General features: G+C 38.6%; 1 protein-coding gene across 5 annotated transcripts in view; it reads right to left on the bottom strand.

Moving 5' to 3' along the window:
- Positions 1 to 217: 217 nt before the first annotated feature.
- LOC136850155 (target of EGR1 protein 1-like) overlaps positions 218 to 26,334 on the bottom strand; it is a 34,658-nt gene continuing 8,541 nt past the window's right edge. For 2 of the 5 annotated variants that reach the window (XM_067123774.1, XM_067123773.1), the window contains exons 2-6: positions 18,491 to 18,653; positions 18,134 to 18,324; positions 14,552 to 14,805; positions 11,098 to 11,266; positions 218 to 883 (exon numbers count right to left, since the gene is read on the bottom strand). In XM_067123774.1, the coding sequence (XP_066979875.1) occupies positions 317 to 883; positions 11,098 to 11,266; positions 14,552 to 14,805; positions 18,134 to 18,324; positions 18,491 to 18,653 (1,344 nt within the window). In that variant the 3' untranslated portion in view covers positions 218 to 316. Of the gene's footprint in view, positions 884 to 11,097; positions 11,267 to 14,551; positions 14,806 to 18,133; positions 18,325 to 18,490; positions 18,654 to 23,239; positions 24,182 to 24,316; positions 24,383 to 26,334 lie in introns of those variants that run through there. The other 3 variants (XM_067123772.1, XM_067123771.1, XM_067123775.1) reach the window with 3 other exon arrangements.

Here is a 26,334-nt window from a genome sequence, read left to right as displayed (position 1 = left end):
AAAGTCCACTCAGATTTAATACAATGGTCCTTACAATTATAACTGCTACAAGGACCTACTGTATTTGCATATTAATACATCAGCAACTTCATGAATTGTTCATACAAAGTAGCTTGCACTTCTGAAGACAAACATTCTTTCCATTTTAGATCCTGAACAGGTATCTTGGCTTTCTGCAGCACATGACAAAAAACTCTTGAGGCATGAAGAAAACAAATTTAAAAATTAGCTTCTATTCAGAAGGGATTTACCAACATGATAAAACAAAAAATTGTTGTTATTTGTACTGTTAATTATATGATTAATACAAAACAATTTATGTTACATCTTTTCTAATAATTGATATCTTCTTTTGGTGATTCTGAGAAGTGCTTGCATAAGTTCCAGTCCTTATAAGAAAAGGAAAATTTTTACCCATTAAGTATATCTTATTTACTTCTTCAGATAACCCCAAAATTTCTGGGGAGAAAGGAATGTCCTTCTCTTTTGGCTTACCATGCTCTGTAATATACTCTGCAAATAAAAATCCTGTCATAAAAGCATCAAATCCTGCCCTGTGCCCTGCAGCATACTGCATGTCCTGGGCTTTACCAGTTTCATTCACTGTTTGTACTCCATTTGAACTTGCAACTTCAATTTTCTTATCTGGTAATATTTTTGCTTTCTTCTCCAATGGTTCTGCATTTTCCATATCTGAAGAATGATTACTGTGTTCCTCTTCTTTCTTGACATGTTTAAGAATCTGAGCAACAGATTCACAAACAGGACCAGAGTATTTGGAATTGCCTCGTTTTTTTGCACCAACTGGCTGAAGGCTCTTCACAATTTTGTTGATGTTATGACTGTTCTCACACTTATCATATTTGGAACACCATCCATGAAACTGAAAAAACAGGCACCTTGATATTAACAATATAAATTGCTTTCCAGAGTATTGAAAAACTTCCCTAACCAAACAATACTTCCATTTAAAAATTATGAATTACTGTTCAATTATACAATCTTACAATCTACAACTTTCACATTACTGTACACTGCATTTTAATCTGTATGTATGCATCACTTTCTTCCTCATTCCACAAAAGATCCTTACATAACTATTGTTGTACTATAAAAGAGAGTACACACTTCCTAACCTGGCATCTTGAGGAGATACCCTTCACAGACTGACATATACACTAGATTAGTCAAAGGTTTTCTTGCAAGGCTAAGCTAGACTAGGCCACAAAGATTCACAGCCTAAGGTATGGCATTTGTGTGCCTGACAAAATCCAAAGAACAACAGCTTTTAGTAAAAGAAATAACAAGACTGGCTGCACCCAGTAACTTAGATCATGGACATATGGATCCCCCGTGCCCAGCGACTCAATCCTTGTATGTCTGCTGACTAGCTATCAGCCTACTTAAGCAACTTCCAGACTTGATGAATATTTGTTAAAGAACTACCTTCATTTATTCACCCTTTATTTTTCATCGTCATTCTCACTTATTTTATGTTCTTTATTTTGGCTGGGGCGAATAACTAATTTGCTGAGGGTTTTGCTGCTCTCTCTGATGTAGTTTGCAAGAACTTCTGCAAGTACTCTGCTCTCATTTCTAGTCTTTTGGGTATTTAGGTGTTTTGACACTGTTTTCATATTTTGGGGGGGTATTAGGTAAAAGTATACTATCTAGCAATGTAGGTGTTATCTAGTAAGTTATTTGCATTTAAGTCAAGAAACAAATAGTTTTCTTTAAAGATAAGTTGGAATAAATTTTATCAGTACATACTTGGTTTTACAAATCAGTTCTTGTTCTTTCCTTACTAGTTTTTTATATTTCTTGTACACTTTACATTAATTTCAATTAACAAGTATTGCATATGTTTTATGTTTTATAATCTTGTTGTTTATTACTTAACCATTTTTTGTAACAATTGGTTAATTTGTTTTCTTGCAAACTTCATTACCTCCTCATCTCACACATAGTTTTTGTTTAGTGGTATTTACTTAAGAAGTGTTATTCCCAAATCCTGTAATTCAACAGTTTTGTTCATACTGGTTATTCCATAAGGTAATTTGACTTGCATTTATTACTGCAAGCCCATCAATCATAAATAACCCTTAACTTGCATTTCAAAGAACTCAATGCACATGCCAAGCCAACTCTATGATCCATGAAGTGACATTTTCATTCTCCTGTCCACTTTCATTCTCTATTCTGTATGGGTGCAAAACATGGACCCTATACCGAAGACACATCAAGCAGCTCAAAAAGTTCTATACAAGATTGCTGTGCTCTATTATGGGCATTTGCTGGTGAACAAATGTTACAAATCAGGAAGTGCTGGACAGAGCTGGTTTGTCTAGTGTTGAGTCGATGCTCCTAAAGCACCAACTTCGCTGGACAGGCCACGCCATTAGAATGGATGACAGCCGCATCCCCAGGCAACTAATGTTTGGTCAGCTGAAAGACGGCACACGCAAGCAAGGAAGACCCAGACTAAGGTTCAAAGACACCTTAAAGAACAACCCTAGGTGGTGTGCATCGAACCCTGTGACCTGGAGGCCACAGCAAAAGACAGAAAACTGTGGAGATCCCTAACTTGAACAGCAACCGCCGCATTTGAGGACGATTGGAGACGCCGTCTCACCGATGCATAAGATAGGCGTCACAGAGCAGTACCCCCAGCAATACAGTCTACAGACCACAGGTGTGATGCCTGCAGATGCCTGTGCACCTTTAGCTTCGGGTTACAGAGCCACAGACATTCACATCGCTGAATGCACAGATTCATCATCGTCAGACCACAACGGACTACCAAGAGAAGAAGGGGCCATTTTTCATGATGTGCCATTCACAGAATTTAATTTTAAGTACATTTTCATAGCGCTTTTATCTTTGCTGGTTATGTGATTAATAATGTTTTGTGAGTTTTAGCATTGTGTTGCCCTTCAGCCAGCAAATAACATACTGCTGTGTTATTACTGTGGGTAGCCTACTGCTCTTAAGTTTCTTGGTTGTTTTCCAGTTTTCTCATTTTGCCATATAATTTCAGAATTTTAGTAATTTTCATAAGTACTTTTCCAATTGCTTTCTTTTCACTCAGTTTAGCATTTCCTATTTACATTATTTTAGTTTGGGGTGTTGCTTTGACAAGAGTTATGGTCTTTTTCCATAACTTTCACCCTTGCCATAATCTTATTGGGGTTTCTCATTTCTGCAGTACTATTTGCTTTAATATTTACTTCTTATTTTCCATGACCAAAGTAAGGGTTACCTTAAGCTCTTTCATTCTGTCTCTGATTATTTTGTGAAAATTTTGTCTTACGACTTACTAATTAGCACAGCATACCTGAGGGATGTCAAGAACTTCTCTCTTAGTTATCACACATTTTCTTGCTGCCTTGACTTCAGGAAAGACAAGTATGAACTCATCATTCCTGAAGTCCAAGTTATGTTGAATAAAAACTTAAGACAAGGCAGAGTGATAATATTTGATAGCTAAGGAAGAACCTTTTCCACGATTTTGTTTAACCCATTCTTATGTTTGAGTGTACTGAAGTTGGGACTTGATCTGGATGATGTACAATCTTACTAAGCCACCATATAAATATCTAATTGATACATCTCTTACATTTGATCTCAAGGCCATGTCCAGATTACCTTGGCCTCCTCCTTCCGAGGAAGTCTTGCATTCAAGTCACAAGTCCTCAGTTAGTAGCCAAGAATCAGTCTTCTAGCAGGGATTGTTCTCTTATTTGGTCCCTTTGCTATGCCTACCCAACCTTCTGCTCAAAATATCAGTCTTCTCTGTCCTGTGAAGGCTCTTAAGTCTTATTTCCAATGTAAGGAGCCCTCTCATCTGTCTCCTCCTCCTCTGCTCCTGTACATGTCATCACCACTGAGCAGTGTTTAAACACTTTCTAATTGGTTAGTCTTTCTTCTACCCTATCTAGAGAAGTTCTTCTTTGGAGGGGTGGTAGAGCTTTCGACTGGCACACTGTTGGCCCAGCGTTCGACTCTCCGAGCCGCCAAAGAAGAATTAGAGGAATTTATTTCTGGTGATAGAAATTCATTTCTTGTCATAATGTGGTTCGGATTCCACAATAAGCTGTAGGTCCTGTTGCTAGGTAACCAGTTGGTTCTTAGCCACGTAAAAATAAGTCTAATCCTTCGGGCCAGCCCTAGGAGAGCTGTTAACCAGCTCAGTAGTCTGGTTAAACTAAGATATACTTAACTTTTACCCTATCTAGAGAGGACTTTGCTACTCTTAAGAGTCAGGGCCTCATGGGGTTTGTGTCCTCTCATCCTCGCTGGCCTTCAAGGATAATTTGGAGCACTCTGCCACCCTGAAAGCAAGAAACTGGCATTGTCAGAACATCCTGGCCAAGTTTAATAATCATGATATCACTAAAATGACTAGTGATTTGTATTTCTTTGGACCCATCACTGCAGCATGCCATGTACTTTCAGTAGGGACAGACTTGAATCACACATCTCCACCCTCTATGATTCATTCCTCATCTATCTGGCACACTAGAGGCATGTAATTCCTGGAGTACCAGCTGTTACACCTATTACGCTTCTTGAGTGCTCCCCTTGGGTTCATCTTCCATTCCAGACCCATTATATATGGAGTACCCATTACCTTGAGAATTCTTCCATTGCAAATTCATTACTTCTACAAGCTCTCCTTAACACAAGTTTTTATACAAACCCAGTACCCATAATTTCTAGTACCTTCCTCCGGTTCCATCTTTCTTCAGATGGAGACTGGCACAGAATAAAAAGGGCATTACTTTATGGATCAGGGAGTCAGTTGGGAATACACATTGGGGTCTTTCTTTGAAATGCTCTGCTTCATGCACATCGATATGAATTACACTAAAGCCTTGAACATACCTAAGTCAACCTTGGTGAAATGCATCATAAATGAAGGTTCTATTACCGCAAAATAATTTGTTAACTTATCCTTACACAAAGCAATTAACCTTTTCAAAAGAAATCGTGACCATTCTTCATTTGGTTCTACACCAGATACCCAACTCGTCAATCAACAGAAGCACAAACAACTTACCCTCTGGCAAAGACAAAGCAGGAAAATAGGGCTTAACCACAGAACATGCACAAAAGAGACCACGGCAAAGACTACACCTACAGCAGCTGACTGCATTGAACTAAGTCCTGATAAGCTTCTACCATCAGCTGAAAACTCCTCTTTAGTCACTGCAGATAAAACCACTTGATCTGGCTCCAAAGGATACTGATTCGGTTGAAAACCTGTTGACTCAACAACGGATATAAATTCTGACCAGGAAAAATCTCAGGATAACAAGAAAGTTCCTGAACCACCAAGTAATTGAAACCAAAACGGCAACCAACTATTTATGGAAGAAACTCCCTTAACTGGAAAAGGGGTCAAAATCCCTGATGCAGGATGTTAAGAGACTACTAAAGGCCTGCCTATCCAAAAAGACACCAAAACGAGAGCACTTTTTCGAAATTCTCTATAGGGACGCGATAGTCAAACAGGCAGTAGGCACACAAGCGATAGGCGCACAGGTGATAGGCGTGCAGGTGATAGGCACACGGGCCATAGTTATGCAGGCAATAATTGCACAGACGATAATCAAACACATGTCACACAGGTGCATGAGAATGGCGACTAGAGAACCTACAAACTGAGGGAGAAAACCTGAGGGGCACAACACACAGGCGAGAGAAGCCCGTGGCATGGCATTGTGCTACAATGTGCAAAACTGCACTAGGTGCAGGCGAACGGTGCGTCATAACTGTGAGGCCCACAATCTCAAGAGCTGAAGAAAGCACAATACAAGGGAAAGTGGAAGAAAGTCCACACTTCTCTCTCTCTCTAGAAACTAATTGATACTTAGGCCCCTTTCACACTGAGCAAACAGTGAATGCTACCAGTGACAGCCAACAGTTGCCCCCGTTAGTTTTCAACAAAGTCTTTCATATGAAGGCAATTGTAGTTGTTGGGCTGGCAAAAGTGCTCAGACAGTTGCTTGCTCAGCAACTAGTGGCCGCCACTCACAGTTGACGCCACCAGCTGTGAAGCAGTGTTTCAAATTAGAGCTTTCACATGGCACCAACGGCTGCCGCCACCTGTCATTGTTACCCATGCCTTTGGGAGATCAAGACTGTTATGATAGAAGGCATTTCAAAGATGGTGGAGGAGAAAGTGAACACAAAAAATTTAATTTATGATATTGAAAAGAGGACAGTAATTTGGAATAAGAGTTGTGAAGAATATGGAAACAAGATAGGAAAGAGGAAGGCCTGCATGAAATTGTAGTGAACTTCATTCCAAAGTTTGAAAACAGACTCCTGGCCAACAAAAGTGAAATTGTTAATTTTTGCATTTTTTATGCTCCTGACTGAAATTTCATGGCATAACTATCTGTCTGCTTGTCTACCTATCTTTCCACAACCTTAACTTCAGTCATAACTAGATCCATCAAGATAAGTTTTGACACTTGCGTCTTGCGGCATCGGAAGGTGGTGTCACGCTGGGACGTTTTCTGTCATCTTCAGCCCTTTTCCATGCATGATTCTTATTTAACATCATTACTTATGCTAATTTGTTTTGATGTTTTGCTATTCCTCTTTTTAGGTTTATTCTTTATTTTGTTTCTTTCCCTCACTGGATTGCTGTCCCCCACTGGGGCCCTTAGACTTGTAGTATTTTGCTTGGTGTGCCACTTGCTTATACAATAATAATAATAATTATGACTGATAAAAGAAGACGAAGACCCAGAAATATACATAGACAGGAGAATGAAAAACAGAACAGAGGACTGGCACAACAAACCAATGTACGGACAGGTACATGAGACAGACAAAAGAACTGGCCAGTGATGAAACATGGCAATGGCTACAGAGGGGAGAACTTAAGAAGGAAACAGAAGGAATGCTAACAGTGGCACAAGATCAGGCCCTAAGAACAAGATATGTCCAAAGAACAATAGATGGAAATAACATCTAACCCATATGCAGGAAGTGCAATATGAAAGACGAGACCATAAACCACACAGCAAACAAATGTCCGGCGCTTGCACAGAACCAGTACAAAGAGGCATGATTCAGTAGCAAAAGCCCTCCACTGGAGCCTGTGCAAGAAACACCAGCTAGCTTGCAGTTATAAGTGGTACGAACACCAACCTGAGGGAGTGATAGAAAAACATCAGGCAAAGATCCTGTGGGACTATGGCATCAGAACAGATAGGGTGCCAATAGACCAGACGTGACGTTGACTGACAAAATCAAGAAGAAAGTATCACTCATTGATGTCGCAATACCAAGGGGCACCAGAGTAGATGAGTAGATGAGAAAGAAAGAGAAAAAATTGATAAATATCAAGACCTGAAAATCGAAATAAGAAGGATGTGGAATATGCCCGTGGAAATTGTACCCATAATCATAGGAACACTAGGCACGATCCCAAGATCTCTGAAGAGAAATCTGGAAAAACTAGATGCCGAAGTAGCTCCAGGACTCATGCAGAAAAGTGTGCTACTACAAACAGTGCACAGAGTGAGAAAAGTGATGGACCCCTAAAGAGGCAGGATGCAACCCGGAACCTCATGCTATAAAAAAAAAAATACCCAGTCAAATAGGATGACTGTGATAGACAAAAAGAAAATAATAATAATAATTCCTTTCAATTAATACCAAAATTCGTCACCTGCCACACTTTTTCGTAATACATCTTGTTTGCTCATTCGTCTCCTAACAATTATTTCATAGTGCAACAGCGAGGTTTTCCTCTTGTTACTTCTTTAAAAGGTTTTACTTTCAATTTCCCTTTCATCGATGAAAGACCTCATAGGACTAAATTTTATATTCCATGCCATCCCTCTTTAAAACTTTTGTCAGAGCTCCTCGTTGATGTCATACTCTCTACTGACAATCATAACAAATTTAGTCTGTGGAAGACACCAGTTACCTGCAGTTGCCTGGCCTTTCACACTGAGGCAACTGATGGCAGGGATCAACTGCCCAGCATGAAGGATTCTTAACTACTGAGGATTCAAGCAAAACTATCCTAAAAAGCAACAGGAAACTCTCCGCTGTGGGTCAGCTTTATCTGGTGGAAGTGACGAAACATACTTAAACATTACCAAATAGAGTTGAAAGATCACTCCTACCAAGCCGATCTGATATGGTTAAAATTAAACGAGGGAAAAATGCTGGGCAACTTCTCTTATTTTCTCCCAAGCAATCCTATTAGAGAACAAATTCTGGCGTTGCTGACTCCATACAAAACAGAGGAAGGAGACAATGGGCAAAGATCTGCATCATTTTCTAACATGTTCTGGTTCCCTGTTGCTCCAGGCAGGCCCAGAGGGAGAAAAACAGGATGTTCCACGGACAAGGCAAGCTAAAAACAAGGACACTGACCCTTCCTCCAATGGATATACACCCCCAACTTAACGAGACTCTCCGGAGGGGAGCACAGGGTAAAAACAATCCAGCAAAACTTCAACCAAGTGAACATAAAAAAAGACTGAATCCTACCAAATCTAATGTCCTGAATGAATGGAAAGCTTAGCTGGAATAACAGATCGAAGAGAAGCAGCAGAGGACCTATCCAGTTACTAAGCAGGGAAGCAGAAAAATGCATCCCTTCAACACAAGTCTCTGTAAACTAACACGCTCATTTTGCTTGCAGTAAATTTCTGCATGATTTCGTTAGACTAAGATTCATATTGGTTATTCCAGTCATAATCCTTCCCTCAACAGTACACAGATCTAATGAGAGTCAATAAAACTAGAATAATGCCCATTACGGGACTCTTACCTGACAAATTCTTACTGGTTGAATATTCAAAATAAAATCAAACAAAATCCAAAAACAAACCAACAGAAAACCAGGTACATTTAACAAACAGTCTACCGCCTATCAAAACTGGCGACAGAAGTAGACTGATCGGCCACAAATGCTTGTACCTATCGGTTGCAAGGTGGGGGGTGGGGGAAGTAGATGGATATTCATAGAAAACAGACAAGGTGGGGGTGGGGGAAGTAGATGGATATTCATAGAAAACAGAGTGTTCTTGTCTTATATTATATACTTTTTTATTTCTTTCGCAATCGGTCAAACTCCCATTGGCACGGAAGCAAATGCTATATAATGGAGAGATAAGGTTCATTTCAAAACTGACACATTAAATAATCGAGTTGTGTGAAACAAATTAACCTATTTGATCCACTCTATTGGATGGTACAGTATAAAAGAGGCTTATTGTTGTATGGACATAATGACTTAGTTGTATAGTAATGAAATTGGAAATTAAAGTGGTGAAAGTGAACATGGAAAACCTAAGTGAAGAGCAATACATACCAAATTTGCTGGCATATAAGACTCAATCTGAATTTGGGGAACATTTCTCAGAAATTAAAAAATATCTCTCATTTCCTTAATCTTCATAGTTCTTCCCACTGAATGTTTTTCTGAAGTTTCTTCCCTACCTACATTCAACTATTACTGCAAGATGAAGAAACTGCAAGACCTTTATTTTCAGACAAGTCAGGTGGTGTGCCCTTCACAAAATATGAATTTTCTGAATTCAAGTAGTATGTACTGGCCTTTGCCTAATGCGGTGACTAGCATATGCCTAGCCCACCATATCATGTTCCCTTTCTCTGCTACTGTAATTTTAACCCTATTAAAAATAATATTACAGCATTAGTGTTATTCATGTAGTGTGGCATACACAAAATTTATCACTACAGTGTAAAATTCAACAAAATTACAAACAGCTGTCTGAATAATCTAAAAAAAATAATTCTTTCTGTTTTTTTCCCTTACAGCATCTATTTCTGATGGTGAAATTTTAAGCCTACCAAAGATTTTAACACTTATTTGCATCATATGGTGTATAAAAAATCATTATAGCATAAATACACATTAAACCAACTTTTGCAACATACAAGTGTCTGTCTATAGGACTAACTCATAACATCTTTCTTCCCTCTTTCTCTCCCACAGATATACTACCAATACTTTAAGTCTATTTACTACAATTTGTAACTATATCAAACAGGACATCTAAGCCAACCATCTCTCTCTCTCTCTCTCTCTCTCTCTCTCTCTCTCTCTCTCTCTCTCTCTCTCTCTCTATTGCTATTATTGATGCAAAGTTCTAAATATATTTAACAAGATAATTTCCATAAATAAGTATGTAATATGGTATATACACCTTCATGCAGACAATGAATTTTCAGCATTGTTATAGAGCTGGAAGTAGGTTCAAGGGTGAGCAGAGGCCAAAAGGGGTAACTGAAAAAAACTGACAAAATGCAATGCTAAGTACAGACATAATTACCAAAGCATTACAATTACATTTTCCAAATGGTGACGCTAGTTACTTATTTCACAGGTAATATATAAAGGCCTTATGACTGGGAGAAAAAATTACTAGTATGTTTTTTCGTTTCAAGTAACATTTACCTACATCTCATGATAGCAAAGGCAAGACGACATTCAGTAGGATCTTATATCTGATGTATAGTGGCAATGATTTAAAACTGCTGATGCTAGTCACATTATGCATACTGTAATATATAAAAATCTCTTAAACTGAGACATTTGTATACAGAAAATAAGTGTGATATGTGATGTCACCCTGCATGATGTTACTGACAACTGCAAAGCAAAATACAGCAGTCACTATAGCATGCTTTCCTCCCAAGATTGAGCATACTGTATTTGATTTTACATTTTATTCCATTGTATTTAATTTTTTGTTTTAGCTAATGGGAAACAGTGCTCCAAACTGCATATTAATATACTTCAATGCTTGGCTTTTATATCTGTCACAAGTATAACTTTGTTACAAGAAACAATGTCTGAAGGTGGTATTTGTTAATTGTGGCAGAAACCAGATGCTCATTGCCTGTAGGCTAAACTTGCACACACAACATTCACCCTATAAGTCACAACATGAATTTCACTGCCTTTTCTTTGCAAGAAAAAGTCACATCTATGCCAGCAAATGTGGTACCTACTCTACCATTTACCATGTATTGTTTCACTTTCTGTAGGAAGTTATTCAACAGCAGGTCTACACCATCATGTATTTTAATACTTACAGCAAAATTTTCACAAACTGCCAAGCCATCATCATCAGTTTCAGTATCATAGAGAAGAATTTGGAGATAAGGGTGCCAATCAATGTTGGACAGGCCTGGAGGATATGGAGGGAACTGTATCCGTACATGCCAGTCTCCTGCATTCCCTCGACGAGCATTTCTTAGCTGCCTTGGGTAACATATTCAAGTTGTTAATACCATTACAAATTTAAGTGAAAGACAATAATACCCACTCAAGAGATGGATTCTTTTCCATTGAACATAATACATAATTACAATGGATATACATTTTTCTCCACCTGTCCATGCATTCTGTCATCAACTAACATATTTTGCCAAATGCCAGTCCTATGAAGTGGTCTGATTAAGCAATGTCATAATAAGAGACATGAGAAATATAGTTATATTACACAGCTTCATGCACCATTGTTCAATGCCTTGTTTTTAAGATTCCATATAACACCAATAAATATTACTACAATACTAGACTTGTTAGAAAGGTTTCCCAGAACTTAGAAAGTTGGCTCATATTCCCAATCTAGCTCTACTCTACAAGTGGACAAGATATCCAAATGTTCTCACATGTCTGGATATAACCTGGACAACAAATAGAACTGACTGTCACTCTTACTCCCCAGCACACCACTAAGCTAGGTTCTAAAATTTTGCAATAATAAATTTCTTCAATTGTGACAATACATAATCAATCAGGAAAAACAGGTTTACAATGCATATAACATAATATAAAATATGTTTCACAATACAAAAGGCTACAACTGAAGCCATCAGTGAGAAAACAATGAGGTTCAAGGTAGCTATCACTTAGGCCAAAACATAACTACAGGTACTTATGAGTACAAAAATACATAAAAAGACAAACAAAAAATAATGACTAATTACACTGTTTACATTCACTAATTCTTGTAAATATCTCTGACCTACTCAGAATTCACGTATTTCATATATACAAACCACTGCTTTACAAAGGCCCACAACTTTGCCCACCTATGCAGTTACACAGTTTAAAGTTTAAACTGTCAATGGCCTACTTGAATGATCAATAAGTCAGCCAAAATCAAGGAGATTCCTATATTTATTAGACAAGATCATCACTTTTGTACCAGAATATTGCAGGGAAGTTGCAGCCAAGTCCTTGAAAAACATCTATTTGAAGTTTAAAGCAAAATTAAAAGAGCTCAATTTTTCAGTCAAAGTATGAACCCATTAAAAAGCAAACCACTGCTACTGACAGCAACTTAGCCACCAGGGAGACAAGCAACCTAACTCATTTCTGGTCCCAAGCCAAGATAAATAGGAAGGGTTGGAGTCAGGAAAGGTATCCACTGGTGAAAAATCTACCACGATCAATTATGAAATGAGTCAATAGCATTATGCATTTGTTAGAAGTGTTCAATGAATACTCACAATAGTAAAGAAGGCGACTACACTACACAGTGGTGACAGAGCCCCTCTACAGATGTAACAATGCTGTGTCCTTTACCTATTCCCATCATTATGAATTCATTAGTCAAACTGATGACACAGCTTATCTTTCACCACAGAATTTCCTTTTATTGAATAAACACCAGGGTTGTGATATAATGCTTTATTCAAGAAAACCACAGCTATGAAGGATTAAGTCCATTTCCTCTTTATAGTTCAGGTTTGGACTGATGTATTTAGAGTAGGTCTAGTTGGTTTTTCCCAGATCCCACAACTGTTTGCACTGAGTTATCATTTCCACACTTGGAATGAAGCAAGTTGATAATCAAAAGCAAGTGATTGAGGAATAAGGACAGATCAGAACAAATATCTTCATGAAGGTTTTGAATAATTAGTTTTTTACTAGGTAAGCTCTGACTTGTCATAGTATACTGAATGCCAGATCTGGACAAAGCACTATAGTGGTGTTGTTGCTCATCAGCACAATCAAGAGTCTTGTAGAATCAAAAATGCTCCCAATATTCACAAAATATTTAAATACAGATGATGATTGCTCTTGTTCCACACAAACAAAGTGAGTAAGTCCTCCAGGTGTATATTCCAACCCTCCTTCAATGTCTCAATGACAGGAGCATTTCAAAAGAAGGGAAGGGGGGGTGTCTGTTTAGGGGAACTTCTACTAGGAGGCTGTTGTCCATCCACCGAGCAAGAATATCCTATACCTCCTGGCCATGAGGTACTGGAAATGTCAGATTTGAGATGGATGACCAGAGCTGCTCTGGGCACCACTGAAGAAAGCATCCCAGAACTGCAAGAAGAAGTCCGAGCTGGACCTCCTCTCTTGAGAACCCCTGGCTGGAAACCAGTCACAAGCACACTCATGTCAGAAGTTATCAGCCCTCCTCCCCTAGCACTGGTCCACAAACAGGACCAGTAACTCTTTGCCATTCTTCCATGAAGAATAGGACTTACCAAGAAGAGGAGGTTTTTGAGCCACCATTCTGCCCTTTTGACAATCTGGGCTGGGAAACATTGAGGTGAGGAAGCAGAGGAGAGAATGGAGATAAGTTCATCTGTACTAAATGGTCCTGTTCTTGCTGTCGCTAAGTTGGCTCTTCCACTACAGCAGCCAGAGACCCATTAGTTGCCAAAGTATGAACAGCAGTAGCAGCAGCAGCAGCACCAGAAGCATCCTTGTTAGAAGCAGCAACAGCAAGGGACACATTGAATCTACCCAGATGTGCAATAAGGACACTACAGAAGGCCAAAGAGCCTTTAACAGCTCCAGGGAAGCTGAAGGAAGTCTTGAAATCTAGTCCATCAAGAGATACTACTGAGCAATAGACTACTCTCCTCAGATGAACCAAATCCCCACCCCCACCCCTAGACCAAGCAGGAACAAGGGCAGGCATAAGATGAGCAGTCTCAGCTATTCCACTGCAGGTGTAGTACCAACTAGAGATAAAATGGTGAATGGAGGAGCATTACCTACCAAGGACACACTCGGCTTTCCTTTACTCAGAATCAGATTCTGCCATTGAGGGGTAACAAAAGACATGAGAATCAATGTTCAAGGACACAAACATGACCCATATCCAGGAAATCTATACTGCTTACGTATCTTACCTTGACAAATTGAAGGCAGCTAAAGACAAAGTGAGGGCAAACAGCAAGATGACCAGGCAGGTACTAACAACTCCCTTGCTCTTTAAACTACCCTGTTAGCAACCTCAAAAACTAAAACTCTTAGCACCAAGAATATTTCAATATAAAAATCCAGGTTTGTATATTTCATCAGAACAATTCTCTTTTAATAAAAAAAATCCCAGGTGTAAGCCCCTGGAGAGTCTAACAATGTAACTCAGTAGTCTTCTTAAAATACTTTATATCAGTTTCAGTATAACCTTATGACCAGATTGAGGGAAGAATGAAAAAATAGTACTGTGCTGTACAACTCTGGCAAAACCATCCAATTTATCAAAAAAAAATAAAATTTCAAGTAAATACTTACATTTTTTTATATAAGTACTCAAGATATGTAGCTGGCATGGACTGATGGAACTCTGATATATATTTGGTGTCATACACTCCACAAGGAAACATTTCACTTAGATCTGCAGCAAAGGTGTCTGCCTTTTTGGGCAGGTCAGCATAAAACGACTGATACAGGAATATGAGGTCTACCAAACCATTGTGAATAACCACTGGCTTACGATGTTCAAGGACTGATGAGAACACTTCTCTAACATCTGGACTAGTATCTTTCTGTGGAGATAAAAAGAGTGTTGAGTTGTTGAGGACTGTTTTTATCAGTAAAGAGCAAACAACATGTACCTAGTACCTATGAAATCTGACTAATAACCAAATAAAAATACTGTAATGGACTTATACACTTAAACAACTAAAATTTACACTGTATTGATAAAATACAACATCAATGCTATATCAGGAAAACACTAGCAAATAAAGTACACATAAACAGGTAGATCTAACAGTATAAATCTGAAAAATATCAAGTAACATACACTGTAAAACATGAAGCTAACATATACTGAAAGGAAAAATTTGACAACATGAAGGACGAAATACTGACTACTTTCAATGAACATAAGCTAATATTAGGCTCTTCTTAATTTAAAGTGTCTAAGAAATTACTATACACTTAGCAGACAATGGAATAAAAAATTTTATAGCGTACATCAAAGGAAAAATAGAAACAGGAAAAAGAAATGAATCTAAACCAACCAGCACAGCCACATAGTCACTGATAAAAATCTTAATAATGGTCCTTAATATCTAACTACAAAATTAGATGGCAGTCAAAATAACACATACCAAGCTTCAGGTAATTTTAAAAGAAATCAGTATGGACAACTGACATCTGAATTTGAAGACTAATGAATTTGATACTGGATCTAGACTGACTTTACTGAAAAATTTAATTAAAATCCAGACGTTTATTATTGACTAATTCATATCTGCTATGATGAATTATTTGATCATAATAGATGTGGAGCTAAGTTTCCATCAAAATCTAATGAACTGTTCTTAGCCACTATTGGCCATCTTAAACAATTGAGAAATGCTGATGGAGCCTGAAACCAGAACACTAACAAAATTAAACTGGTAGCTTGAAGGCCATAGCAAGAGAATAGCATGTTGAAAGAACCCTCAAAATATTGGAGAAATCACAAACTGCTGGAAAAAGCAGTTGACTTCTAAACCAGAATGCTTGACCAGGAAAAAGCAATAAATGGGAGCTCCTCCAACAGGCAAACATGTCTACCAACAGAACATCCTATATCTTCTAAACATGAACATTTACTTCTAGCTGAAAAAGCCCCTTTCAGTTTTATGAGAAAATATAAACATATGAGGGAATTTTGATAAAATATTCTGACAACATGCAACTACTGTACTATCTTCCACTAGTAACTTCAACTGTCTGCAAAGAACCTTTAATCTGCAAACTTTTAGGTTGCTGATTCAATTGAAAAGAATTTTAAAATGGCTTTATCCTTTTGGCCATTCTGTATCTGAATAAAACTTTCATCTGGTTTCCTCAGAGGTTCTTTACTCACATGCCAAGAACCTTGCACCAGATGCTACTTTTAGAATGTCACACAACTACTTAAGTAAATTAACCATCCCATTAGTATCAAATTGCCTAAATCCTATGGACAATGGCTTTTCAGAATCTAATCATCATAATGCAACCAAAGTATGGGTTTTTGGTCACTCATCAAACTTCTCTGAACAAAAGTGAAAAGTCATCACACCAAGTCAGCAGCCAGCACCATCCCTATCGCTAAACAAGCTGAAACAATATAACCAACATTGCTAAAAATTTCACTTAAGAAAAAATCTCACTAGCCAAAGTGTGAGATTTTCTCAGTCAATCAGCTACCAGTGAACATCTGCCCCTACTAACCACCTTGTATATAAGGCACCACACTCACTGCTGCAGATCATCCACTCTTATCTTTTGACATGATCATGATCAGAGGAGCCTAAGTGAAATATGGCCTGGAAACTCAAGAAACAACTGATCAAGGAACACCTTAAGGAACATAAAAAAAAAGACCACAGATGACCTATGCCTAATTTCAGTGCCAGCTAAAGACTTTCTCATAAACATCAGTTATTTTGCAACTTGGAAGTACAGTACTATATAGGACAGTTACTGAAAGAATGCAGTTATGGGGGAGAGTAATCATAAGAAACATTGAAAATATTTCATATAAACTGAATACAGATGATGATCCTATCATATTTAATTTCACTTATCATCATCACTATTATTATCTCACCATTTTTACTCGCCATGCTGCAATCCCAACTGAAACATCAGAATGCTACAAACACAAGGGTTCTAATAGGAAAAGCAGCCCAGCATGGAAAAAGAAACAAAGAAGCAAAGAACAAACTAATAATGAGAAATAATTAAGAAAGCACATAAGACAAAACCAATAAACACTAAAAGGATTTGTCTGAGTATGCTAAACAAAAATGTACAAACATCAAGTTTGAACTTCATGACAATAATGATCATTCAATTAGTATTTGGCACAGCCAGAACAAACTCATAGGAACCACTGGAACTACATATCTGGATACCTATTACTATCTGATGGATGGCACCGCCCAGGAAGATCTGAATTATGAAAAATTTTATAAAGCATACACAGGTAGTTAACTAAAGGACAGTGTGAAGATCTGTTATATGGAATTTAATATACTGTAATAAGTTTTGTCAAACAAGTTAAGAGGCAAGGTAAATGCTGAACAATATTCAAAATATTGAATAAAAGAATAAAAAATCTATACACAATAGAAAATTTTCCAAAAACCCTGAGAGACTTTTATTACACCAATTTTGTGCCCAATCCACGATACTGACTGAATATATCTCTCAGAAGGAATTTTCTAACAAGAATCACACCTAAAATTCTAAATGAGGTGTATGTAGTTAAAGGAACAATGTCAATAAAAGATGTGGATGAGGGGTGGTCAACTGTCCAATCATCCTTTATGTTTTCTTTGAGGAATACACATAAAATATGGATTTGCTTCCTAATAATTTCCAAACCTTAGAGAAATAATACGTTTACAATGTCTAGGCCTTATTGCAATTACAAGGCATTCAGCAACAAAAAATACTAGTGGAACTGATATAGTAAAAGAGAAAAACTATCTACAAAACACAACATGACTTGCAACAGAAAGATGAACTTTTTAAAATAAACCTAAAAAAGCAAGAATAACTAGTGGACATTGATATTGTTTATATTCTTAAGAACACTTGTTCAGTATGATTTAATTTCTTCCAGCTGAAGCAGCAAATAATGTACTAAACTTTAGTTGCATTCTCTGCTACCTTCACGGGTGCTGGCATAACAACAACTGCTGTAGCTTTAATGGCAGCTTAATTAAATTAAACATTGACAACAATATAGTTTACATTCCTTTACATCTAAAAAAACTTCTATAGCTAACATCATGCAAGCTCATAAGCCTAAAACAATTACACACAATCAAGAGTTAGTAGTATAAACAACGTTCAGAACATTAAACTACTGTATAATAAACTCACCTGCCGATCGCAGCCCTTGTGATATAAAATTCCCTTAGAATAAAGCTTATTGAAATCAAACCCATGGCTAAGTAAAAACTTGTGAGAGTTCACTTCAACGCAGAAGTCTTCTGCACATAGGGTGATGATGTCAAATGTCTGCACCAGATAGTCGTAGCTACGAATGTGCTCTCCATCATCAGGGGAATCTTCTAAAATAAAAAAATTAAACTTACAAAAAAGTTTGCTATGGAATTTGCACAAAAAATTCACACATATTTAAACGATACTATAGTAATGATATAAATTATTATCCTTGGTTCTATTTTCACACTAACCAAACAACTCGGTACAGTATTATAAAAACCCATTACATACCTGTTCCATCAGTCACTTTAACATCACTGATTGATTTACAGGTGAAACACGACAACCCAAGGGATATAACGGCATAACTCCTTGCAATTTCTGTTGAATACTTATATCTGAAATCTATTTCTGGGTAATTAAGTTTCTTGCGATCACCAAGGCCAGTCAGCTCCTGAAAAGTAAGCCCAAGCACATTGAAGTAATAAATGAAAATAACATGGCATATTCATGGAATGTAAGGTTGACTGTGTTTGCTACATAAAAATTGCATACAAACTCTTACATAATAACACAGAAAAAAGCTTTGCAGCTACATCAAAAGAATCTTTAATTATTTTCCTTTTAGTTTTCTGTAAAAGAAAACTACTGAGATGGCTTTGTCTGTCCATCCGCCCTTTTCTATCCGCCCTCAGATTGTAAAAACTACTGAGGCTACAGGACTGCAAATTGGTGTTGATCATCCACCCTCTATTCATCTAACATATCAAATACCAGCCCTTTAGCTTCAGTAGTTTTTATTTTCTTTAAGGTTAAAGTTAGCCATGATAATGCATCTGGCAACACTATAGGACAATCCACCATAGGGCCGTGGCTGAAAGTTTCATGGGCCACAGCTCATGCAGCATTACACTGAGACCACCTAAAGATAGATCTATTTTCAGCGGCCTTGAGTATACGTTGTACAGAAAACTCAATTGCGCCGAAGAAATTTTGGCACATTTTTTACTTTTTTTATTTAAAAATAATCATAAAGGAATTTAAAATAACCAGATATAATTCTACACTACAGCCCCCGTGAGTGTTTCAAAGCCTGAGGCCTCTGGAAATACAGTATATCTTCATTAACATGATAATAGCCATTTCTATTGCCATATCAAGAGAAAACAGAAAGATAAAATGGCTTTATATTGTTTGTAAATACATGTACAGTACAGTAATTGTTCCAAGATACATGCCTAGGTCAGATTTGGTGGGAGGTCCAGGGGAGTAAAAAGTTCCAGCAAAATAAGGACTAGGTGGCCTAGGTTAAGTTAGATTAAGTTTGTGGCTAGGTTAGGCTGCAACCCTCATATTCATTTTAACATTCAGTGCCCTAAATTAGGTTAGCTACAGAGGGGACGCTAAAGTCACCATCCAGCCAGGCAAGGACCCAGTGCCTTACCTCAGGTTAGGATAAATACATAACTGTAGTATATAAGGGGTTGGGCTAGTATATAAAAACTAAGCTACTAATCTGCTACTGCAATGAATGTCAGAAACATTCAAAGCCCAGAGGTTAAAACTACATTTTACTTGTGATCTTAGTACATAAGTCATACTGTATTCATATTGGGTGCAAATTTACTATTACCAAAATTTGTCCAAGGAACGTTGTAACCTGATTGGATTTTTTCTAAGCTGTTTGTTAGTGTTAATAATGTTAATACAAATAACATCAGTTTTACAAATAACATCAGGCCCTGCTTGAAAAAGCTAGCTTCAGTTTTCAGCCATGGCACCTTTGTTACTGCTGTGTTCTTACTCCCTACATTATTTTGGCTGTATCACTAATTCCATGCCAAATTTTGTCCTCCTCACACAGATGTTCTCGTTTATCTTTGGAAACATTGTGTTTACATGATTCTTTGCAGCTTCCTAATTGCAACTGGCCACCTACATTTGGATAAGTTAGGTATGAGGTTTAGGTGAGGTCCCATCATCCTACTTTAGGTTGCGCAGGGATTCTAAGTCTTGGTAAGGACATGGCTCCTATGTTAGGTTAGGCTGAATTGATCTTTGTACTCCTTTTGTTTTCCCCCACCCAATAGCCCCACTTCCCCACTGTTGTCCCCCAGTGACCCCACTGTTGTCCCCATCACTGGAAGAAAAAAGGGTGATTTCCACTATTCCTAAATACATATTTGCTAATGAAACAAATGTCAGAGACATTAACACATAGGAAAATTATACTTTCAAGTCTGAAATACAATAATGGTTTAAAGTACAACCTTATCATTAAAACATAACAAAACCGTATCTGAAACTCCAGGATGCAATTACGGTTTAAAGCAAACCTTTACAGAGAAATTAATATAATATTTTCCAAATAGGTTGGCCTATGAAAAAATCATATGCCTATCTCGCCAATATTAGACTTCCTGATGTAGCAAGGCCTAATTATGAATATTCTCCATTCAGCTACCTTAGCTTGCTTTGTACTCATCTTCCCAAGGGTGAGGGGACTGGGCTACTGTAGCTGCCTAAGCATTTCTGTAGTTAGCATTTCAGCGGAGGGAGTGTAAGGAAGGTACTGAGTGACATGTTGATTGGTTGTTGTCTGGTTCATTACTTATTTATGTAAAGAATATTCACAGAGGTTATTGGCCGGTGTGTGCCACAACCTAGTTACTAATCTCCGACAAATTGAAACGGATTAAGTTTAGACATCTGTGTTTGTTCACATACAGAAGCATACATACAATTTGATACAGAAGATTCAGTTGAACATTACAAGCACATGATCAGAGAGCTGGCATAGCAATGCATACAGTGGTGACCATAAATGAAATATGACAACAATGGTTACAGAGAAATATATAAAAGTCGTATGGAAGAAATTGTATTTCTGCGACCACATGTTCTTCTCCCCAGAATATGACCATGTGTTCGTCTCGCCAGATGACTCACAGAAGAGGAAGTTCATTTTGGTTGTTGATCTGCTGGCAGGCACACGTGGCTGGTAGTGTGTGGCCGGTACAGGTACTCCCCCAACCCCAATAAGAAAGGCCCCTCGGCTGAAAATCGTCTTACTGGCAACATCAACACTAGGTCGTTCGCACTTTCTCCAGTCTTGGTATTGGCAGTGAGTAATGGGTGCGACAGAACGTTTATGTTGCCTTGTTGTTGGTACGTCTGCTTGGCGGTGAGGAGATGATGTTGGTGCTGTTCATGGGATCAGCTGTTTAGCTGCTATGCCGACCAGTCCCTGAAAACATCAGTCGTATTCTTTCCCATCGAAAGCGATCTTCATCTTCCGCCTCTCGTACATCCTAGACATTTCTCCACTGGCCTTTGATGCATGGAGGGTGGGAGAAGCGGGGTTGATTCGTTTGCGCTGGCTGGGCTGAAAGACCTGCAAGCTCTGGAGTCTCTTAAGGCTCTGTGGCAGATTTTTCAGTCGCTGTCAGCAGGGTAGAGTGTGAGAGTACCTCCTTCACGATGTCCGATGATGGCTCAGGCTGGTGGTATGATGATGTGCCGCAGCTGTCTTAAAATTTGCGGCGGTCACTCATCTCCTCCAGGTGCACCAGCGTGGTTGAGGAATTCCTTGGCTGGCTCTCAGGGCAGGTGGCATTCTGAAGGATGACATCGGCTGATCCTTCAGTGGTCCGGTCGAAGACATTATCCGACAGGAACTCGAGGATGGCGTCTTGGAAAGTTGTTTCCACCCCGAAGAACCATGCCTCTGGGTTGTGGGCCACGAATGGCAGTAGGCATGTGGAGGCGGTGGCGAGGGCTTCGTTGGTGGGGTTGGTCATCTCTGCAGGTTGGAAATCTCTAGTCGGTGCCTTCGAGTCACTCTGGGGTCACCAATGTAAGGAAGGTACGGAGTGACATGTCAACTGGTTGTTGTCTGGTTTATTACTTATTTATGTAAAGAATAGTCACAAAGGTTATTGACAAATGCATGCCGCAACGTAGTTACTAATCTCTGACAAATCGAAACAGAGATTAAATTCAGGTGTCTGCATTTGTTCACAGACAGAAAACATACATACAATTTGATACAAAAGATTCAGTCACACATTACAAGCACATGATTGGAGAGCTTGCAAAGCAATGTATACAATGGTGATCATAAATGAATGTGACAATAATGGTTAAAGAGAAATATGTATAAAAGTCATATGGAGGAAATGTGCTTCTTCGACCATGTGTTCTCCCCAGACGATTCATGGAACAGAAAGTTCATCTTAGTTGTTGGTCTGCTGGCGGGCCAACACATGGCCGGTACAGGAGTATGACCTAACCAGACTTTACTGTTTCCTAACCTAACCTCAGATGTTGTGCTCTGACCTGGGTTGTGGGGCTTCGCTTCACCTGGCCACCCCAAGTAAACCATGACCTCTCATTCTGCATTCTAGGCTATCCGTTATCTCGAACCAATATTAAACAGTCACATCCAACAGCCAGTAAAACTGAATGTACAACACAAACAAGACTAAGTATCATAAACAAACAAAAGCCATAAACATAAACATATGCGGTAGATCTAAGCTGGCTGTCCGCGGTGAGCTAGGCTATGGCAGTTGACATTTTTCTATAGAACTCTACCTGCTGAACAAGAATTTAGAGTAATATTTTGTTGCTCGGCTGTAATTAAGCTGTAAATGATCTTAGAACTGGTGTGGTAAAACCCTTTCGAGAATAGCTAACAGTAAGGGGGACCAGTCGGGTATTCGGGGTTTTTGGTGGGGTAAACAACTTGGGTAAAGGTTTGGGTACCTTATTGTTGTGTTTCCTGTTATATATGTCATTTGGAACACGAAAAAACAAGCGTAAAAAGAAGGGCAAATAAATGGATAGTGGGAGCTGTTCCAAAGGCACTTTTCATTCATTACTAGTACTACTGATTCTAAGCCTTAACACGCATGCACTAGCTTTCGGTTCACCAATCAGCAGCTGCCGGTTTTCTGCGTTTAGCGAGAGCCACAAGAGACTGGCAATTGACGTTTTCCTGAGTCAGGAATTTAAAGTACAAGAATTTAAAGTAATTACCTCTTGCCAGAACATACGAGCTTGCCAGGAATCTTTAAAAATGCAGATAAGGCACGCAGTGCCGTTCTGCCACGGCAACCTGTAGAGGCCACCCAAGTTGAAAGCAGAAATGGTAATGTTTTGTTTCCCGTTTATGAAAGCTTCGAATAGTGTGCAATTGTCGTTTTTCTATGGCAATTGTCGTTTTTCTATGTTATTTTACTTGCATTACAAGAGTTTAAGGTAATATTTTGCCAGTCGGCGGCTGCTAAACTGCAATTTACCCTTGAGCTGTGTGCGACCCACTGGTAAAGACGTGCAGTTTTCAAGGGCCAATTACATTTTAGTTACAGCCGACCGACAAAACATTTTAAATTCTTGTTCAGCAGGTAAAATAACATAGGAAAACGTCAATTGCCATAGGCTAGCTCACCGCGGACAGCCGGCTTAGAATTACCACATATGCAAAAAGCGGTAAACATTCCTGTCAACGACTGACGGTAACCAGAATAATATAGGCTACAGTTGGGCAGGGCAAAAATTACTCGAGCCTGAGGTTTCTTACACAGTCAATGGCCAGAAAAGATGCGTCCTTAATAGCCGCCTTTATGGTTGGTAATATTTTCTTGAAGTTATCCTCCGTCACCTCTATGATTGGCAAGCAGTTCTTCATGGTGCACCCTAAGTATCCTGCTTTAGGTTAGGGTCATGCGTCTCCTACTACTTAGTTCTACCTCACAAACACTGAAAGATACATATGAACACCAAAAACACTTATCTTCCTTTAATTTTCTGTTGCAAGAGTAAAAGCCTCTGATCTAAGAGAGGAAAAGACACTATGAACTGGTATAAATTAATGACACAAACGTATTACGCGAAGCGAACGTTTTACTTTCATATACGTAGTAGTAGTAGTAGTAGTAATACAGTGAGCTTTTATAAAAGCTCTTAAAAAATGTTCGTTGAACTCGTCAAATTTACAATCGACAGCAAAACCACAAAACTACCAAACTCCAGGTCATGATAAAGGCTAATTGCGGTAATAATGTCTACTACATGCTCTTAACACGAATATTAATAGACAAAATGGATACTCACTAGAAGGGAATTGGTGGAAACCCAGACTGGATTTACGACTGGCAGACGCATGCCAAATGATACCTTATAGTAAATCGCAAGGGAATCATGCAACAAATAACATTCACCTATTGTAAGAGCAGTCTATTTTTGGGATGCATTTGCTAGCATAAAGAGAGGAAAATTAATGAAAACAATGATAATACTTCATACATATTATCGACTTCATCTCTAATATTTAAAAGAATAATGAAATAGAACTAATTAGTTAATAATCAAAGCATCGGAAGGAATAAAGGAATTGGGCAAGGAGGCATTGGCGTAAACAGCATTGTTCCTCCTTATAATCTACAAATCCAATATGCCATATTGTGGCCATCTTCTATGTAATGTTGGGCTACCAAAACAACATGGACTTGAAATAACAAAAAAGACCAATATTCTTGCAAACAAATAACATGGCAAGTCCAGCACCAGAAACTTACCTGATGGATAAAATGAACCTGCTTCGCCTTTGCTGCACACTATATTAAGAAAATTACTTAGGAAAGCAGACAATTTCACCAAGCAAACTGCGTCTGTTACTCCCCGAAGTTCTGGCAGATTAGTGATGGGTCTTTTTAAAAATTATCAAGGAAAACATTCTACCAACCGATATCAAGATGCTTAAAAGATGCACCTGTAAGTGCCATAAGATCAGGGGTGGGGGAATCAACAACCTACACGAGATATAAGGAGACGAAACTTAGTTCTGTACGACTCGTGCATTTTCCATGGAATCAAAGATTACGCCACGCAGGAAACGAAAGGTAACTACTGATGAACCCTCAAACAGAAAATGAAGAACTGCAAGCCATCCTCACAGAAATCACACTTTATGCTTTTTTCATAAATCCTGATAGCACGACATTTATTTTTTTACTAAGTATATCAGGTCCCATAATATTGCTTTGTGGTACCACTTTTAACTGATGTTTTGGTGCCGGTTTACAAATTTGTATTAGTATTTTTACAAATTGTATGAGTCATTATCAAATATTATAAATTTTCGTTTCATAAATTACACCATATTTGGTTCATTTCTCTTCGATGGGCCCCGGCCGAAGTTTCACTTGTGCCTGTAAGCTGCTGTGAGAATTTTCTCCCCATCAGTTCCAAAACTAACCTCCGCAATAAATGTCATCATCAACAACATCATAATCACTATATTCTATACACTGGAATAAAAAACGTAACTGGAAAAAACAGAGCCTAAAGTACAAGAAACTGAAGAAAGAAAGGTACATAAAAAGAAACAGCAATGATATTGCTAATTAATCCCATAGGCACATATGTTAAAACCAATAGTCCTGTAAAGTCACCAATTCGGCGCCAGGATAGTGTTTCGGCGGCGCCATTAATTAAGTCTCCGCTGAGCTTGTTTTCTTTGGTGACTTCCCGTTTTCTTCAAGCTCAATTAGTCACGCCTAAAACGTGCCAGGTCACGCATTTTAATCATTTTTACTTTATGGTATTTATACGAATGTCACACATTGTGTATCACATGTTTCTTCATTCACAGGCATCAAGACTGTATCTATATTGTAGCTCTGTATGTTTTGTATTGTAATTTGTACTCGTTCACTGCATATTATTGTTTATTGTTTCGACCTCAGGTCACAGTCAATTCCATTGTCTCACGGCCCGGCGTCAGTCGGCCGCAATATAAGCCGCCTGTATCTGTAATAAAGCAGCAGTAACCTTTACCTGCTCGTTTCTTTGACACTTACAGTGGTGACCCCGGAGTATCCCGGAGCCATTAGCGGACTCACACGGCGACTCAGTCTTGGCTCCAGGATTTCTCCAAAACGCTCTTAGCGGCCTAAACACGCGCTGTAACCAGCGTTTGAGCGTGCTGACTCGCCGGCGCACCCCACCAGCGCCACTAGCGGAATCCACACGGGCGACGAAAGTGCGACGACGCGCACCCCACTCCAGTAAGGGGTCAAAGGAGCGAGCATGGACGCGGATATCCTCCTTCATGCAGTTAAACGCGACCC

This window comes from Macrobrachium rosenbergii, chromosome 21 (genome assembly GCF_040412425.1).
Source record: "Macrobrachium rosenbergii isolate ZJJX-2024 chromosome 21, ASM4041242v1, whole genome shotgun sequence".
In the NCBI taxonomy this organism is placed as follows: Eukaryota; Metazoa; Arthropoda; class Malacostraca; order Decapoda; family Palaemonidae; genus Macrobrachium; species Macrobrachium rosenbergii.
This window is presented reverse-complemented; position numbering and strand designations above follow the sequence as displayed.